The sequence below is a fragment of the Perna viridis genome, chromosome 8, assembly GCF_037379345.1.
Source record: "Perna viridis isolate PV_CMFRI_1.1 ecotype Kerala chromosome 8, ASM3737934v1, whole genome shotgun sequence".
In the NCBI taxonomy this organism is placed as follows: domain Eukaryota; kingdom Metazoa; phylum Mollusca; class Bivalvia; order Mytilida; family Mytilidae; genus Perna; species Perna viridis.
In genome coordinates, this window is record NC_142452.1 from 48,842,001 (window position 1) to 48,860,234 (window position 18,234).

Genomic DNA, 18,234 nt, shown 5'->3' on the forward strand with positions numbered 1-18,234 from the left:
AAGTGTGATAATATTAAATAGAAAAAGCCGAATAAGCCATTTTTACTGAAGCATAAATACTCTAGGTGTTTGGACATGGAAAAATATGTCAATTCAAGCGATTTTTCGGCGGGGTAGGGGTTCGCTTTTACCGCAAAACCCTTTGGTGTTACCACATTTTTCTTAAAGCCATTGTAAATCTGAGACATTTGGCTATACGATGATACCTAAATTTGTTTAGTTTGTTCACACATGCTATCCCAAGAAGGCTAAGACTCTCAAACAATTGAGTCACAAAAATCTTGGCTTTTTGACCCAGTGGGGTACAAATATAGGCTTATACTAAAAAAGAGTCCAAAATATTCTTTGGCGACAAATCGATTCGGTAATGGAAGGTATAAAGGTACCTAAAAATCACCATGAAGTTGATGAGTCTAGGGGGTGCACTGTGGACCTTCCCAGCCCATGGACTAATAATGAGGTGGGGGTTACGAACTGAGTGTTGCAGGTGCGGAAAAGTTTTTAAAATGGCGAATAAACCCTCTGCCAAGGAGATTGTTCCGATTCACTTATTTTGAAAAATCAATTTAAATAAAGAAAATCGAGACTGAATTCGAGTAGGAAACACATAAATCCGTACAGCTAAATACATGTGCATAAAAGTTAAAAACATGACAAATGAAAATGACCAAAACACTAGAGGTAAAAATATAAGTCTATTAGACTTTACCCACGTGGCGCATACTCATCAATTGATGTAAGATGAAAATTAGTATTTTTGCCCCGTGCAGGTCCGGGTGTTAAAAGAATAAGCTTCTCGTAAAAGGCGACTAAATAGTGCTCAGAACCCTAGCCGGGGGCTAGGGCGCTCTGCCCACAAAGCAACTGGGATGTGTGCCCAGGTGGTGGAATGGGGTACCCCTGGCGTGTTACATGCTGGGGTTGTCAGGCTATAATACGGAAAACTTAACCGCAAACCATAGTGATGAACAGTGTTGGGAAAGATGCCACGTTCCTTGCACGTTAAAGAACCCTACTGTGATATTCTCCCGGAGTAGGAACCATAGGGCTCCGCCACAGGAGGCTAAATTGCCCGACCCTACCCACCTCTCCCTATTTCGTGTGGCAATCAAAATTTGTCGACCCCGTTGTCCTTGTGTCCCGTCCCTTTTTCATTTCATCATCATTTCATGTTCATTTTATCATCAATTTCATGTTCATCGTCTGAATATGGCTGAAATATTGCTGCTCGGACGTTAAACCCCAACAAACAAACAAACAAACATTAAAAATGCCTTTGCATATGTGCACTTAACAAGGTTATATAAACATAAAGAAATACGATTTGTGTTTAGTTCAACCAAGAAGTTTCATTTATTTATTTTTCGATTGAGAAAAATTCTCATTTATTAAAGGGACAATAAATTTGGCGGCAACTTTAGTTTTAATTCGTCTAAAAATAAGAATGAAATCAAATGTTAGTGAAAATGTACGTGCAAACCATTTAATGCTTAATCATTCAAACGTGAACGAATTCTTGTTAACTTTGGTTCAGCGCGCATTTAGCACCTGGGTGCATATTTTGAGTTTGATGACACAATGACGGACCCAGGATTGGAGAGTGGCGTGGGATGGAGCCCCCTTTTTGTTGAAAACTATATCGTAAAAATGTTGGCAAAAATAGCAAAAAATAACCTTGATTAGTTTTGCATTTTGTATTATATGGTCAAATTCCACCATTACCAAACTGAAATCCTGTTGTAAGTCAAAAGGAGGTTTACGCCTGTAAGAGGGTTTAATTAAGGTCAAATTATAAAGTCATATAGCAAAATACAAGTACAAGTAAGGCGATTATTCAGATAATCGCACGAAGTCGGAAGTTACGATTATTTATTTATCGGTAGTAAATTGCTAATCGACCAAAAGTTTCTTCTGTACTACCGGTAATTCAAATGTTTACTCTCTCTATGACAGCGTAAGGTATTACATGTACAAGAGACAGATGACAATAATACATTGTACTTGAAACTGACGATGTACAAGTGACGAAATAGAGTTCATAGAATACCTTTGTTCAAATATAGGCTCAATTCATCCTCAATTTTCCATCTGACGTCAGACTAACTTGTGCACTAAGAAAATGCAGAGAATGGCTTCACTTAGGTAACTTTTTGTGTTCTACAGCTTGAAAAAGTGCACAGCGTAAGCCTGATCTGTTTTTCGTTTTTCATTTCATTTCACCTATAATCAATGCATCTTTTTCGAATTTAGGTTGTGCTATGGCGTTCAAAACATTGTCTAAATGCAACATATCATAAAAGATTTCGTAACACAGGTATAAATATATATATTTTCCTGAGGTAGACATACCAAAATGTGAACAATTGAACTCTTTTTTACAGATAGTAAATTGTCTTTATGGGTTGCATAGACAGTATTGAATATTACACAGATTTTGATTTATCATAGTATATCGTCCTTTGACACGCATTTCATGCATTTCAGAAAGGGGGGCTTTGATCAAGCGAACACCTGTTTTGCAGCAGACTGACAGTCAGAGTAGGATTTTTATTGTGCTAGCTCAAATACAGGAACAGTCCACTAGAAAGGTGTATTTACCGGCCCCTGACACATTATTCTGACCCGCAAGCCAACAAGTTGTCACTCCATCTATATTCCTGCGGCTTTAGACATCACCAATGTTTCATCCAGTATCACTATCCAATGACCAGTCCATTTATAAAACCATCTTTGACGTTTTAACATAGTTTAATGATTCGAATACAACATGATCTGGGGTAACCAGAAATTTTGAAAAGGGGGTCCAGACTTTGTTTGCTCATGTTTGCCACAACCTTTCAAGAAATTAGAACAAATTAAAAAAAAAAGGGAGTTCCAACCCCCGGACCCACTCCCCTGAATCTTCCACTGATGACGATGACTTAAACAATAAAAATAACTCATTATTCTCTAATATGAAATAAATTTTACAATAATTATTTGTTTGGAACCTTTGTATTCTGATTAGAAATATATTTTACTTATAGTGTAGTTTCCTGCAGAATAAAACATTTTCTAGATTTACTCATTTTAAACAGTGAGCGATAATCATTAAACCGCTTTACAGCTGACAATTTAAAGCCACCGATTCCGCAATCATATTTTTATGAAGTATAGATTTTCAAACAAATTAACAAATGGTTGATTATGAGGTTCAAGGTAATGAAAAAGGCGTATGTTGAGATGTTCGGCAGGATTCTACGCTATATGTAATTACTGATACAGGGTACGGTAAGTCAGACATACTATAATAATAATTTATTGGGGGATTTTTAAGGAAAAATTCTGACGCATCACTCAAATTTATAGACAAGGTTTAAGGAGGTTGGAATCTTGAGTTTTACATATTTAACATTGCATTTTGACATGTAATTAGGAGACAAATCAGGGTCGGATTCAGGCTGGGGCATGTTGAGCGTGCGCTCCACTTAAATTTGTAAAGCATGGGTTGTCAGGGGTAGATTTAGGCGGTTTTAGGTTGAAACTTTATTTTCTTGCTAATTTTACCACAAAAGATATCTACATTGCCCCACTCTAGAAGAAAATTTAAAAATTAACATAAAAAAAAATTAAGTGTACGCCAACCCCCCCCCTTAATCTAAAATCCTGGATCCGTCTTTTTTCAGGTTATTTCTACATTACAACGTAAATAACTGCTCATTTTTAAGGCACAATACGTTTTACAATACAATGAATAACGAAACACAAAGATCATTTTAAAAGATTCGGAGGGAGAGAGCATAAACAATACATTTCTTGATTCATTATTCGAAACATTTTTGCATCTCAACGACCCAATATTGAACTACATAACATAGCACGGGTGATTCCTCTTTGTAATTCTCTAAAAAAAGCGTATTGAAATTCATGTTCCGATTTAGTTTCAGAGATGGTAAGCCCGATCGAAGCTTGGCTCGACAGTACAATATCGCATTTTTAGGCTTTCAAAGAAACTATCAAAGTATTGACGGTCGCCTAGACGAAATGCCATTTTCTTTGTTAGTGTCATATTTTAAAGATTGAGAGGCTAATTTTACGTTCTTGCTTTGGATACTGCACATCTACATATGTGTTGAAGTTTGTAGTGCTTTTTTCATGATTTCTTTTCAAATTCTTGAGTATGAATAGTTGAAATTAAAGGGTTAAAAGAAAGAATCGGTTAAATTGCGAGTCGTTTAACAAAGAAAAATTAAAAATTGTTGCAATATGCCAAACAAAAAACAATGAACTGTACTATCGTGTACGGACCAATTAATAGCTCAGGAGTGAAGTATATTCCGACAAGATCGAAACAACTAAACTGGACATAATTGATCATTAAATTGGTAGACAAATAAAAGTGTATTATTTCCAGATTTCCGAGAACTGCATCAAGAGACGGCTGTAGTTCTTCTAACATTTCAGCAGAGCCAGCTCTTCTGATAGTTCTTGCGGAGCTGGCTTTTAAAGAACAGTTTTCGTAGTTGGCTCCTTTGGCAATGTAGAATCGATTGTTCTGACAGTTCTAGCAAAGCTTGCTCTCGGAGAAAAGCCGGCTCTACTAGAAAAGTCAGAAGAACTAGTTCAAAAACTGTTCTATGACACCTTTGTCGTAGAATCGACTTCTAACGAGGCAATATAATACCTGTAATATAAATTATGTATCCATGCAGTAGAGGCGATTAACATTGCTCTAAATCTTAAGCATAGGATTGCCTAAGAATCGTCCCAAGGAAAAAAAATGTGATAGCCGACAACATTAGGAAGGTTACATTTGGGATAAAAAAAAATACTAGTAAGAGTTGTATTGGGTTTCAAAGAGACGAAAAAGGGTATCCAATTTTCAACCCTCTTCTTACCTTGAGCGGTTCTTAAATCATTTATAGGATGCACTGTATGCGCATTCACACTTTCAAGAACGTTATAAAATATATGGACTCATTTCCCCATGCCTGAATCCTATAAGAATATGTTCTCAAAACTACAATCGTCTTAAGTGGCGTGATATTTTCATTTAATTACTCTGTCTCTTGTTATATAATTTTCTATCTATTGAGTACAGAAAGCTAGTCCAGTGGGTATTAAATGGATTCATGCTGTTCGTCACTAAAATTCTAAAAACTTTCATCACTTTTACAGTGGAATAACGATTTTTTTTTTCAAATATTCTGTGTAGAAATTTTCAAAATTGAGTGGATTTAGGAGTGGTCGATTTTACAAGACAAAGTATGCAACTTCTCTGTCTAAGAATCTGGCAACATAAAGTGTGGCACACGAAGAGAAAAAAACGGATTTTAAGGCATCATCCAAGTATTTACCTATCATACCCTCCAGAAATATTCATCAAAGAGTATGTGAACTTTGCCTTTTTAAGATATTGATAGGTAAAATTTATTTGGAATGCACTTAAGAGAAATGGCGGGAATATTTTGCAACAATTTTTCCCTATCATATTAAAGCAGTCAAAAATATCTATGTCACAGATACTTCAGGATAAAATTAAAATGGAGTTTCGTTTGTTTTCGAGATTGTGTTTGTATTGCATGTATTTGAGGCACACAAAAAATACCCAAACAATCTCCGTTCATCTTGTTCAGACAAGTTTTAGAATTAGCATAGGTCCCACTGTTTGATAAATTTTGAACCTTCCTTAAAAGTAAAAATCTAAATTATTTGAGTCAGATTTTAACTTGGACCACAAACTACGTAATGTTTTTTCCCTTAAATTAAGATATGAGCCATTTCTCGTCTCTGCTTTGGGCAGTTGCTAATTTTTAGTTTCATATCAATCTCCCACTTTTGGATATTTCCATATAACGTCGTTAAATTTCGATTGATTTTATAATAAATCTATACATTAAATTGCAATTATTATTTATTATTTATAAGTGGCGATTAACCTCGATTTCTATCGGAAATACGCGTATAGTTAATTTCAATTAATGAAGCAGAAACCTGGAAGAGCCTCGAAAATGGGAAATTCAGCTGGTGGTGAGGGTATCAGACTTTGATTGTAAAAATACTATAAAACATTATTTACTGATTAAAGTGAATCTAGCCGGTCGGCGCTTCTACTTAAAAAGTAGCATAGTAGTTCAAACACACGAAAGGTACTGAAAGAGTGTGTTTTTATATCTATTTTTACTGTAGTAACTTATAAATTGTTTATTGTTTGATAATTTAACCGCCTCGGTGGTCTCATGGTTTCGTGCTCGATGTGTACGGTAGGTCGTTGGGTTGATCCCCTACCGAGTCACACTAAATACTTGAAAACTTGTAACTGGTAGTCACTGAATAACACGCAGTATATTCAAGGGATAGTAACGACCGGTTCAGAGATAACTCTTGAATCTTCTCATATTTGGTCAATGACCCATTCTTATGACATGAAATGGGTGCTTTCTAATAGTAAAATTGGTCAATAATGTGAATAATGCACTACTTTTACACACATAAAAAATAATGGGCCATTAACCCATGTCTCCCTACCTTTTTTGTCTTTTTGGGTCAATTTTACACTTTTAAGGCCAATGGCCCATGACCCCTCCAACCCCAACTTATCCCAGGAATCATTCTAGGTTCTGGAGGACAGTTCCGGTCAATCTCTCCTGCAGACCTATAACCAGTTCCTGATTTACTACAAATTACTCCGCTAGCTTAAAGGCACTGCTACACATGATGAAAACAAATTCATGGGACTCGAGCACTACTCATAACATAACCGCAATGCCGCAGCTGTTTCCGGTGTACTGTACTAATTTGCATAAGCGGGGGGGGGGGGGGCACTGAGTGAAGCAGATGTGTAATGCTTTGAAATAGTGAAAATGCCATGTGCGCAGGAGTTTAAATTCTAATATCTTCAGTGGAACGATATGAGAATTCTAAAGTGAGGTCATGAAAAAAAATATTACGTTTATCTTGAGGACTGCATACGTTTTCATTAAAATGTCTACAGCCTTACCACTGTATAGGCCTTTTCGTGTTAACTGCGCAACCGTGAGATATACTTCCGGGAAGTAGGGCTTGGATCCGTTCCAAAACTGTATATTGACCATGTCCATCTATTACGAAGCAGCACAAAAAGAGATATTGTACTCAAGTATATGCATGTATGCCTTTTTCAGGTCTGACAATGAAAAGAAGGATATCCTTTCAGCTAGTTTTGACTACATGTTTGATTTTTTGGACCCTGAATTTCCTAAACACGTGTATGTATTTCTGTCGTGTTAATGATAAAAAGACACATTGTTTATTAGGCCACATGAACAATTTCTTGTAAAAAATATGTGTGTGATAGCTTTAATTTGCATGTTCCTAGGTGGATCTAGAACCATATTAAACACATGTAAATGTCTTATGATCACAGTTAGCAACAGTGTCAGATATTGTCTCGCTACTCTTTTTGCCACAAGTATTCAATAGACAAATTTTGATCACGCATTGTAGCCATGGTAGATGCGCACATTTTAATGACTGTCACAGATAATCACGCTTAGGACATGTAAGAGGGGCACATCAGATGCTATGGTTTTATAAATGGTCGAGCTATATAGATGTGTACATTATGTCAGCTAGACATTTGAAAGTAGTCACAGATGATAGCAACAAAGTCAGTTCAATGTGGTGCCAGATACGCACAATTGGACTTTTTTGTTAGTGGTAGCAAACTACATAATTTATGCCTTTCCAAGATGAGTTGTTTTTAAGAGTAATCAAGGGTACCAAGGTTATAGCGGTAAAGAAAATAACAAAGTATAGCTAAAAAGACATCTTGGAATAAGCATGCATCTCTTTATTTTCAGTTCTGTATTCCTTTGGAAATAATTTCGGAGCTTCCTTTTTATTTGAGCAGGTAGGTTATCAGCATAATAATCAAATTCAAAAGTGTTTGAAATTAACTGATTAATTGGCAAATGACACTTTAGAAGGGTCTGCGAGTCTTATGCAACTCGACCCAATAAACTTGCCCACCACACAATCAGCATATTATTGTTGACCGTTTATTTACAAGTAGAATTTTCTTGTTGTGACGTCACAAACTTCAACGTGCGTCTTGAAATTGCCAGGATGTCGTCCTTTTCTAAGAAAAGTTGTTGTTTTCTAGATTCCATAAAATATAGAGGCAGTGACAGTGCATTGAGTGCGCAATAATTGGAATGCTCAGCATTGCATTTTTAGGGAAATATCATTTGATTTTAAGGGGGGGGCTAAGATCAAATTATTATTTGCTTATTTTTGTCAAAAATTGACACAAAATCGACAATATTTTCCAAAAAAAAGGGTATAACTCACTTGGATCAATTCATTTCGATCTTACTAGTTTTCACTAAGTACTTATAATTTCAGCCAATAACAAACGGAACAAAATCGGAAATCGTTTTTGCCTACAAGTCAACAACCCGTGATTACAAAACTGAAGACGTTTTAATATCACGGCGAAACAAACAGTGCAAAAATACAGAATGGCAAAACTCTGATAGAACCGGAAACGTTACGCAAGAAGGCGTGGATAACTTACATCTAGGTTTTCATCCGATGTTGTTTAAGTTCTCTCAGTTATATGAAAATGGTGGGATCGACTGCAAACTCATTTTGTATGGGCAACAAAGACAAAAACCAGGTATGTAAAAATCAAATTTTAATTTGTATGGATCACTGTATTTTTGAAATCCAATCTACGACAAGTTGAATCGAAATGATCAACGAAACCTTAGAAAAAATGAGAAATTTACAAAAAAAAACCCAACATATCTTAAATGTATTGCGATAATATATCTCCAATCCCATGAAAAAATGCAAATTCCCATAAAAATAATATCAATGGATATCCTCTTTCCCAAAACGATGTCCTCACTATTCTTAATGGAAAATTCCTATTCTCGGAAGAAAACTTCCCCATTCCCCGTAGAAAATTCTTAATCTGCATAAAAAATTCCTAATTCCAGTAGGGGGTGTAGTTATTGTTCACAAAAAAGGGAAACTTTCACCATATAAAACAGTCCATTGCGATATCTTCTTTTGTTTTCTGTGATGTATCTAAAGTTTTCGACCGAGTTTGGCACACAGGTTTACTGACAAAACTTAAAGCATATGGAGTAAGCGACAATTTGAAGAACTGGTTTAAAAGCTACATATCGAATAGCAGAGCGCAAAGTGTTTTAGTGGCCAATTCAAAATCTCCTCTGAAGCAAACAAATGCTGGAGTACCACTAGGCTCCGTTCTTGGGCTTCTGCTTTTTCTTGTTTATATTAATGACATAGCTGATGATATCATCAGTTCTACCAGACGTTTTGCGGATGACACATCGCTATCATACTCTGCACTATCGTATTCTACAATCGAAGATGTAATGAACTTAGACCTAGAGAATACAACAATGTGGTCTGAAAGATGGTTAATAAATTTTAATTCACAGAAAACCAAGGCTTTAATCTTTGCTAAACGCAACATTACGGAAGACATTGATTTATTATTTCAAAACCAACCCATTGAATTTGTTTCGTCTCATAAACACTTAGGTACAACGTTTGATTCGAACGGGACGTTTTCAACCCATTGAGACAATATCATGCGATCTCCTGGCAAAAAATATCTGTTCTTAGAAAACTTAAATATGTTCTTGTAGAAAATATTTAAGTAAAATTTATCTGACTTTCATTCGTCCAGTCATAGAATACGCTTCAGAAGTCTGGGACGGGTGTGGTCTTGATGTTAAAAACAATTTAGAAAAAATGCAACTTGAAGCTGGGTGTATTGTAACAGGATTACGTATTTTTGCCAGTAGGGAATCGGTTTACTATGAAACAGGTTGGAAGTTATTGGAAGGTAGAAGACGATTCAAATGTCTTAACATGTTTTACTCTATTCATAACCGTCTGTGTCCACAATATTTAAGTGATTTTATGCCCCCACTAATAACCATATTTCGTCGTATAATTTACGCAACAGTGCGGATTATACCATACCCCATTTCAGATTAACTAGTATCGGAAGGTCATTTTTCTATTCAAAAGTAAGAGACTGGAATCAGCTAAATTTAGAGACAAGAAATGCAAGAAACATTAGCATTTTCAAAAGAATCATTAAAGGACAACGGTAAAAAAAACCCTGACTACTTCAAATTTGGTGAAAGGAAAGTTATACATACCAGGCTAAGAAACATGTGCAGTTCCCTAAATGCTGATTTATATCGTATAAATTTAGTGCCAACCCTATCGTGTAGTTGTGGACATCCTTTCGAAGATTGCATCCACTTTTTTTTATGGAATGCAATTTGTATAATGAACATAGAAATTCCCTGCTGGCACGGTTAGGTGGTTTTAACGCAACAATAGAATTTCTGTTGGCTGGTGACGAAAACCTCACATACGTTGAAAACACGGATATTTTTGCTTGTGTTCATCATTTTACCAAACGATCTAAAAGGTTTGAATAATACTGCATGTACATGTATATATGAAATGACTACCTCTCACGTTACTGCCATCCGCCCTTTTGCCAGACCCCCCTTTTATTCCATTTCCTTGTTTTAATTTCATATCGTTCGTGTTAATTTGCATTACCTTTTCATTTCTATTGTTATTTTTAGTTATATCTAATTGCCGTCATTATGCATTCTTTGTAATCATGATTGATTGTATGGGAGAGGACCTCCATAATGTTGTTATAACTTGAGTCTAATCCTCTTGCTTGTATTGTTGAGCAAATAAATATGTTTAAACTAAGATAGCAATAGAATATCTCAGATTCCTTGTCGTGACAGTATCTTTATCCCACTGACAAATCACGCTGCCCTATTAAAATATCCATTCCCCATCGAAACAACTTACATATCCACAAAATAAAATTAGATTAATATTTTGTTATTAATTTCTAACCTATAACAAAATAAACAGAACTGATGTCAGAGGCATCACTCACTAAATTTATATGATAATTAATTGCACGCATGACCAAGAATTTCACATTTGCACCGGACCAAGTTAAACAAAGACAATAATGGTGGCCGATGACCGTTCCTTAAGTAGCTCACCATTTACATTCATAACAATTCTTTCGACATTTCTTAAAAGAATATCCACTCTACGTGTATAGAAACAAAGCATGTCCATCATTTGTCGTTTGAAATTTGTATTGGAGGCTTGGTATTTTAAATTCCGGAGTGAGGTTAACCCACACTATATATTATATTGAACGGGATAAGAACATTGGTCAAGGGACAAAGACCAAACAAACAAAGGAAATAGAGACACACAACAAAGTACACGAAATAATTAGAATAACACCCAAACAGAAACAAGTGTAAATAAGCGTATCTGATGATATGAAACGAGAAAAGAAGTCATAGAATTTGTCATAAAGTTTAGTCATGAGTTTCCCTTTGAATTCCATCAAGTGTCGGTCAACATATGAGTCTGGTTTAGTGTTTATAGTATCCTTTATATAAATGTAACGAAAGTACTTTGGTGGTAGATGCGATGTATAAAATCCACGAATCTATAGCGTCAAAGTGCAAAAGCGTTATCTACAGTATTACGACAATAGATAAGGAGAATAGATATGGTGAATATGTCGAAAATGTCAGCTCAGCCCTTCAATGAATGACGAGGAAAGCCTCACTTCACAAGGCAAGCTGCAGCTGCCCCCAAAGTAACATTTTACACAGGTACAGTAAAACAGTTGTCCCCATATACTTCATGTCAAAGATCTCATTGACACCACCATATTAGTGAACATAAAAATAAGAGATGTGGTATGATTGCTAATGAGGCAGGCAACCAAGTAATGAACAAGTAGAATTCTACAGGCCACCACAGACTTCAATCATGGGTAAAACCCATAAAGGAAGCTGTAAAAAGCCCCAAAAATAAATGAAGTGAAACTACATTTTTGTATTCATAAAAGACGAAAATCGACCTGATCTATAAAACAACGAAAACGAATAACAATGAACATAAAAAAGTAACGACAGGTTCCTGTGGCTTGGGACGGGCACGTAAAGTATGTGGCGGGGTTAAACATGTTTGTGAGCGCTCAACCCTCCCCCTATACTGGGAAAGTTGTGGGGAAAATACAATAAAACGAACTCTAAAAATCTGTTAAATTCGGATTCCACTCTTGAGATCGATACAGAATACAAACACTTTAACTAATAGGACAAAGAACAACAAGCCGTATCTACCTCTCTATCTTGAAAGAGAACTCGCTTTTTCTGTATGCGATAAGCGCAACTTGTTTACCTAAAACTGAAGTTCTAGGAAGCTCACGTACCGGAAACCCCCCTTTCCATCACTTTGCAGAATTGTTTGGGGAGCCACTGTATATGATAATGAATCATTGATTAATAGGATAATTGATTGGAAAGAGTGAATAACCAACATACATGTATGACCACGAGTCCCGAAGACAGCCTAGATTTAATGAGTGTGAGGAATTTGTTCCGCGTACCAGACAAATTTTAATGCGTTCTCGGCACGAGTGATCATATTTTGGTTATACACGATAGCCAATTGATCATCCTATTCATTATATAGATTTCTTCCATTACTCTTTGCTGTTTTCATCATGAATTTATAATTTTGTGAACGGCGGATTAATATTCGTGTTGTGACTTTTTGGCGGGAGAAAGTGCCGGATGAAAGTACCGAATAGGATCTGTAAGTCTCGTTCTAGTTTCATTTTCTTTACCGGATTTTCTTATTTAGAACGTATTGAAATACGAAGACCGGTCTGTATTTTATTAGTTACTTCCGGGATCTGGAATCCCTGTATTACAATTCAAAATCTTCTATTTTACGCTTTTTCTTAACACCTTTATGGTGTGGAAATAGATAAATGTCTTTTGTATTGGTATTTTTACACGGAGATATGTTTTATACTTTTATACACTGAAACCAACGCTCTGAAAATGACAAATCTGGTAGATTAGGACCCATTCTCGTGAAAGCACATGACGAGACTTACAAACCCTATTTATTTCACAGTGTGAATTATCGATTTCTTTACACTGGGAGCATCCGGTAAGTCACTGCTATCTACATAATAATATCTAATATTTAACTCTTTTTAGGAGTATGAAAATAAATTATGTATCTCTAATGAGATGCTCGACATAGGGAAGACAGCAATATCGGAGGTCCAAATGAGTGGTAATTCTGTAAAAAGGCAAAGCCTGAAAAAAATATAAAAAGAAAAACTAGCGTGTAAGACAAAAAAAAAATCAACAGTAAGGAAATCCCTAAAAAGGGTAGTTACACTTGTATCATCATGGACTGAGCAATTCCGGTTTCTTGTATGTTGCCCGTCTTCAAGCTTGTTGGAGGCCAAGTCTGGTGAAAGGAAAAAATAAACTATGACAAATAAAGGTGTATACACAGCCAAAAGTGCAACACATGATAGCCATATGTTTCAGTTAACATAGTTTTACAATTATCGCAAGATTATCTATGGCACGCGAAATTAACCAAAATCCCGTTATCCATGGGTTAACAGACTGTAACTCTTAATATCACCCGTGATCGATAATTAAATTCCGCGATCTATGGGTTAGCAACCCGCTAACCCATAGATAACGCCCGCTAACCCATAGATAAGGTAAACATTATCATTACCGTTTGCTATTGATAGTCAATTCTATTAAAACACTGTTACATGGATATATGAATTTATTTACGAAGTTTTCGTTATCTATGGGTTAGCAGGTGCTAACTGTAGGATACCGAAGCTAATTCATAGATACATGTAACGCAATTGATTCATTGATAACACTTTGACCAATCAAATGACGTGTTACGTTCATCTGGGTAAGAATGGAAGTGCAATCAGTTTTATGTTGTTGGCAAAGGTGTACGCAGTTTGTTAACACAAATATCGATCTTGACATATAACTGTTTTTTTTAATAAAATTAAATAATTAAATTTACTGTTGGGAAGGAAGCTCAAGGTAAAGCCAGTTTAAAGGAAAAGAGATAATATAAAGAACCACCCCCTGCGTCCCATGGCAAGTAGCCACGAGCCAGTACGTCCTCTGTGTCTCTTTAAGTATTCCCTACCTAAATTGAAATTGCAAGACAAAAAATCATGCTTTTTCCAGGGAACTACTAAACTGCCTTCAATTCCATTGCCCCTCGGCTAGCTCTATTATGCAAATGTTCATCATTTCAGATATGATGCATTCATAAAGGGCAAGCCAATGGTAAAGAGTTGTCCACTAGGATTTTTGTGGAGTATATGTATTTTTTCAAAACCATATAATAATAATAATAAACATGTTTCCAAGCCAAAACTAACATTTGGCAATCATTTCATTTTCATATTACAGTATCATATGATAATTGTACATGTACAGTATCATGTGATTATCATATGAATCGAGCACAATATGATTATTATATACATTTGACTGTGTAGTCTTCAGGTCACGAGTCTTAAAACCCCATTCACACGAAACATTGCATACAAGAGAGCATACGTGCAAATGTTATTTAGAGAACTTTGCTGAAACAACGTAAGTTTAATTTCGAAATAGAACACGCATTGCAATTTCCAATCGAACACTGATTGAACTTTGTATATACAAAAACTGTCGGAGATGACGATGGGTCAGCTATAACAAAACTAATATACTGCAGAGGGGATCCAGAGATTTTGAAAAGGGGCTATTATTTTTACATTTTTGACAAAGTTGAAATATTTCACGAAATCCACAGAATTTACCCAGAAAAGAGGGAGATGGTATTTCAGCATTGGACTCGCCACTTTATTGTCAATATATACGACCATATTTCAACTTTCAACTTCCTATCTATACTATTTTTCAGGTTTTCTAACTTTAGGAATACCAACGGTGAAGAGACGATTCAATGACTACTATTACCTAAATGTTACGGTTAGTGGACTCATCCAAAATATTGACCCGGAAATGGTCAGACAAATTGTTATTGTCATATTCATGGCGGATTCAGACATTTCATGGAACATGCGAACTGCACAAAAAATATTTCTTACATTTCAACCTCAATTTGAAAGCGGTTTGTTACAGATTATTCACATTTCTCCAAACGTATATCCACAGTTTTCACTTTTGAGGAAAATGGGAACGGACAGCGTAGAACGAGTAAGATGGCGGACTAAACAAAATGTAGACTTCGCACTTGTAATGTTGTATAGTCGGTCATTAAATACATACTATATGCAGCTGGAGGACGATCTTTCTGTGGCTCCTGATTTTTTTAATGACATTCAGTCTTATGTTCAGAAACAGAAAGGAAATTGGTTTCTTTTAGAATTTTCTACACTTGGTTTTATCGGTAAACTTTTTCATTCTCACCATCTGTTTAGCATTGCATCATATCTATTGAAAAATTTTCAAAAAAGACCATGTGACCTGATGTTAGGTCAACTCCGAGATCGTTTTGGTCAGAGTAAAATTTTGTTCTCTGGAGTTAGTCTATTCCAGCACATTGGGAAAATATCAACGCTAAATAATAAGATAATGCCTGCCGTAGACAAAAAATTCAAAAACTTCGGATCACACACCCCATTGATTATGAAACTACCGGACGGTGGTGTGAGGCCAGAAGCAACATTCAAAACTAATATGCGCATAATTTCGAGATTCCCCCCAGAAAATGTATATAAAAACAACTCTCACTTCTATACTGACGTTGTTAAAAGGAATCATTATTTCCAAATATTGTTTAAAGAACACTTGAACATGTCACGTTTACTTATTTCAACAGGAAGCTCATTAAACAAAGCACATATTCTTAACAACGGAATATTGAAGATCGGTGCCAACGAGGAAAGAGGTACGTTCTGTAGGAATGTACATTACATAGGCAAATTTGTAAATGGTGAAATAGACACTCTAATCCAAGGTTTTAAATTGCCATTGAACATTGATTGCATACATATAGAAGTAACAAGGTCTCAGAGATTTCCTTTGATTATTAGGGATTTAAAAGTTTACCTTGAGAAAATCCCAGGGATTTATACAGCATCTATTTTATAAAGGAAATACTGGTTATATCTCACGAGGAAAAACATTGACAAAATCAAATTTTAATTCTTGAAATAAAAGATTGGTCCATGTTCAATGGGATAACTATCAGAATATGTTTTCGTTGTATGTGTGTCGTTATCAGCTTTTCAATGGTATAACTATCAGAATATCTTTTATTTGTATGTGTGCCGTTATCAGCTGTTCAATGGGATAACTATCAGAATATGTTTTAGTTGTATGTGTGTCATGTTTCGAACATGTTATGGTATGATTCAATTGTTACAATACTTTTATTAACTTTATTTTAGGACAAAGTCAGAGTCCTTTATTAATACAAGTACCAAGGACATGTACACAGGGTCAATATGGAAAAAGCCATACATGTACATTGTACATTGATACTTTTTTTGTTGACAAATTTTATAATCATATATGTTTGTTTATAAAATTCAGCATTATTTTTTTAGGATTGGGTGTTTTTATACTTGTTCTTTGAGTTTCATCATTGACTATATTAGGAAAGAAAACAGGGAAGGTTAGAGCTCTATAAATCTTGTTAAATCCCACCGGAGGTTTCACGTGCCTGTCTATAGTATGGAACTGGTAGTCACTGATGTCCTGTTATCATTCAACACTCGAATATCTAATAAAAGTTGTCACTTATTGTAAGAAATGTACGCCATTTTGATTTAGTCCATAATGGTCCCGTATTGATGTTCTGTTTTTAAATTCTTAATGCATGGCTGTGATCCGTAATGATCGGCTGTGGAAATTACCAATTCTTAATGACCAGTTGTCGAAATGGTCGGTTCGTATTAGAGATTGGCATTTCTATACATATTGCAGTACGTTGGTTAATAATGTGTGGTGGTTTGTTGTTTCAGTTCATTTTTGACCATGCATTAAACGTGGATGGTTTAACCCCACTGTATGTTCTCTAGGCCTGAGATATCTGGAATGTAATGGCTGATTTTTTGATATCTGGAATGTAATGGCTGATTGTTTGATATCTGGAATGTAATGCTGATTGTTCTACTGTATCATTGTAACCAAAGATCTCAATGTCATACAATAAAAACTGTCCACACTGAACCATGAAAACCAGTCACTGTAAAGTATTTTAATATTAGTTTTTAATTTATTTTCAGCATTGGATGATCGAACATAATAATTCTCAACCGATAGAATAGTATAGTCCAAAATGGGTTCGGTTTACACCAGATTCACTGTAGTTTAATATTTTAGATAGTTTTCTAATGTTGGATAATCTGGTCTTCGTTTAGTTTTTTATTTATTTTCTTTTTTATTTACATGGTTTGATCGTGATGTTATGTTGGAACATCTGGTGGTTTTGTCTACCGACGTGTTCTCATCATGCTGTTACTAGTAAGAGCATCTGATCGTTTTATATAGAAACATTTTGTAAGATAAGGATAGGTTTTCAAGTAATGACAATGTTCGGCGTATAACAGTGACTAGGTAGGTCCTTATTTGTAACCATTAATCGAACTAAAAAAAATCTGTGAACAAAATGCTCACTAAATTGATACCCCCACTCCTCCATTTACCTTTTACCCTCCAAATTGATGTGGTTTAAAATCTGACAAAGATTCGAGAGTGCACCATGAAATTAATATATAATCAAGATTCTATGAAAATTGCATATAAAATTCCATTCAGTTGTGTACAATGAGTTACGGATGCCCAAATATTCAAAACTGCCTACGTCCATGTTTTGCTATATGATACCTCCAAAGTGATTCGGATCGAAATTTGAAAAAGGAGGTGCACAAAGAGAATATGTTACAGCAATTATGTGAGAATTTATTGTAAATAGGAACAATTTGCAAAAAAAAAAAAGTGAATAAGTTCATGTAAAATTGAATGATTTTTTAATGCGACCTTTCAATGCTACATTTGATTCATTGTTACTGATTGAAGTATGCCAGCAAGGATTTTCATGAGAATCCAGTGAAAAACAAATTTTTAAAATCGGACCGCAAATTAAAAAAAAAGTTTTTTGGGCGTGTCCCAGCTATTGCCTCCTATATCCTGAAAAAAATGAAAATGCCATATAAAATGAGTATAAAATATTTGTTAAATATTTTGTAAGAAAATAAAAACAAATAAAAAGAATTGTAAAAAAAACTGAATGAACCAAATTTAAATAAACATATATTTTATGTTCCTTTGTTCAGAACGATATGACCCA

General features: G+C 35.2%; 1 protein-coding gene across 1 annotated transcript; it reads left to right on the forward strand.

Moving 5' to 3' along the window:
* The first annotated feature begins 3,187 nt into the window (after positions 1 to 3,187).
* Positions 3,188 to 17,555, forward strand: LOC148610821 (alpha-1,3-mannosyl-glycoprotein 4-beta-N-acetylglucosaminyltransferase C-like). Its single transcript, XM_088596206.1, has 5 exons — positions 3,188 to 3,270; positions 7,143 to 7,226; positions 7,821 to 7,870; positions 8,365 to 8,638; positions 14,839 to 17,555. The coding sequence occupies exons 2-5, from the start codon at positions 7,151 to 7,153 to the stop codon at positions 16,029 to 16,031; spliced, it is 1,593 nt and encodes a 530-aa protein (XP_088452332.1). The 5' UTR covers positions 3,188 to 3,270; positions 7,143 to 7,150; the 3' UTR covers positions 16,032 to 17,555.
* The last annotated feature ends 679 nt before the right edge of the window (positions 17,556 to 18,234 follow it).

What these genes read in the sequence shown, in the direction of transcription:
- LOC148610821 (XM_088596206.1), top strand. Translation starts at nt 7,151, where the DNA reads ATGAAAAGAAGGATATCCTTTCAGCTAGTTTTGACTACATGTTTGATT. An exon ending in CCTGAATTTCCTAAACACGT is followed by an intron (nt 7,227 to 7,820) that starts GTATGTATTTCT and finishes CTTTATTTTCAG; the next exon opens with TTCTGTATTCCTTTGGAAAT. An exon ending in GCAACAAAGACAAAAACCAG is followed by an intron (nt 8,639 to 14,838) that starts GTATGTAAAAAT and finishes ACTATTTTTCAG; the next exon opens with GTTTTCTAACTTTAGGAATA.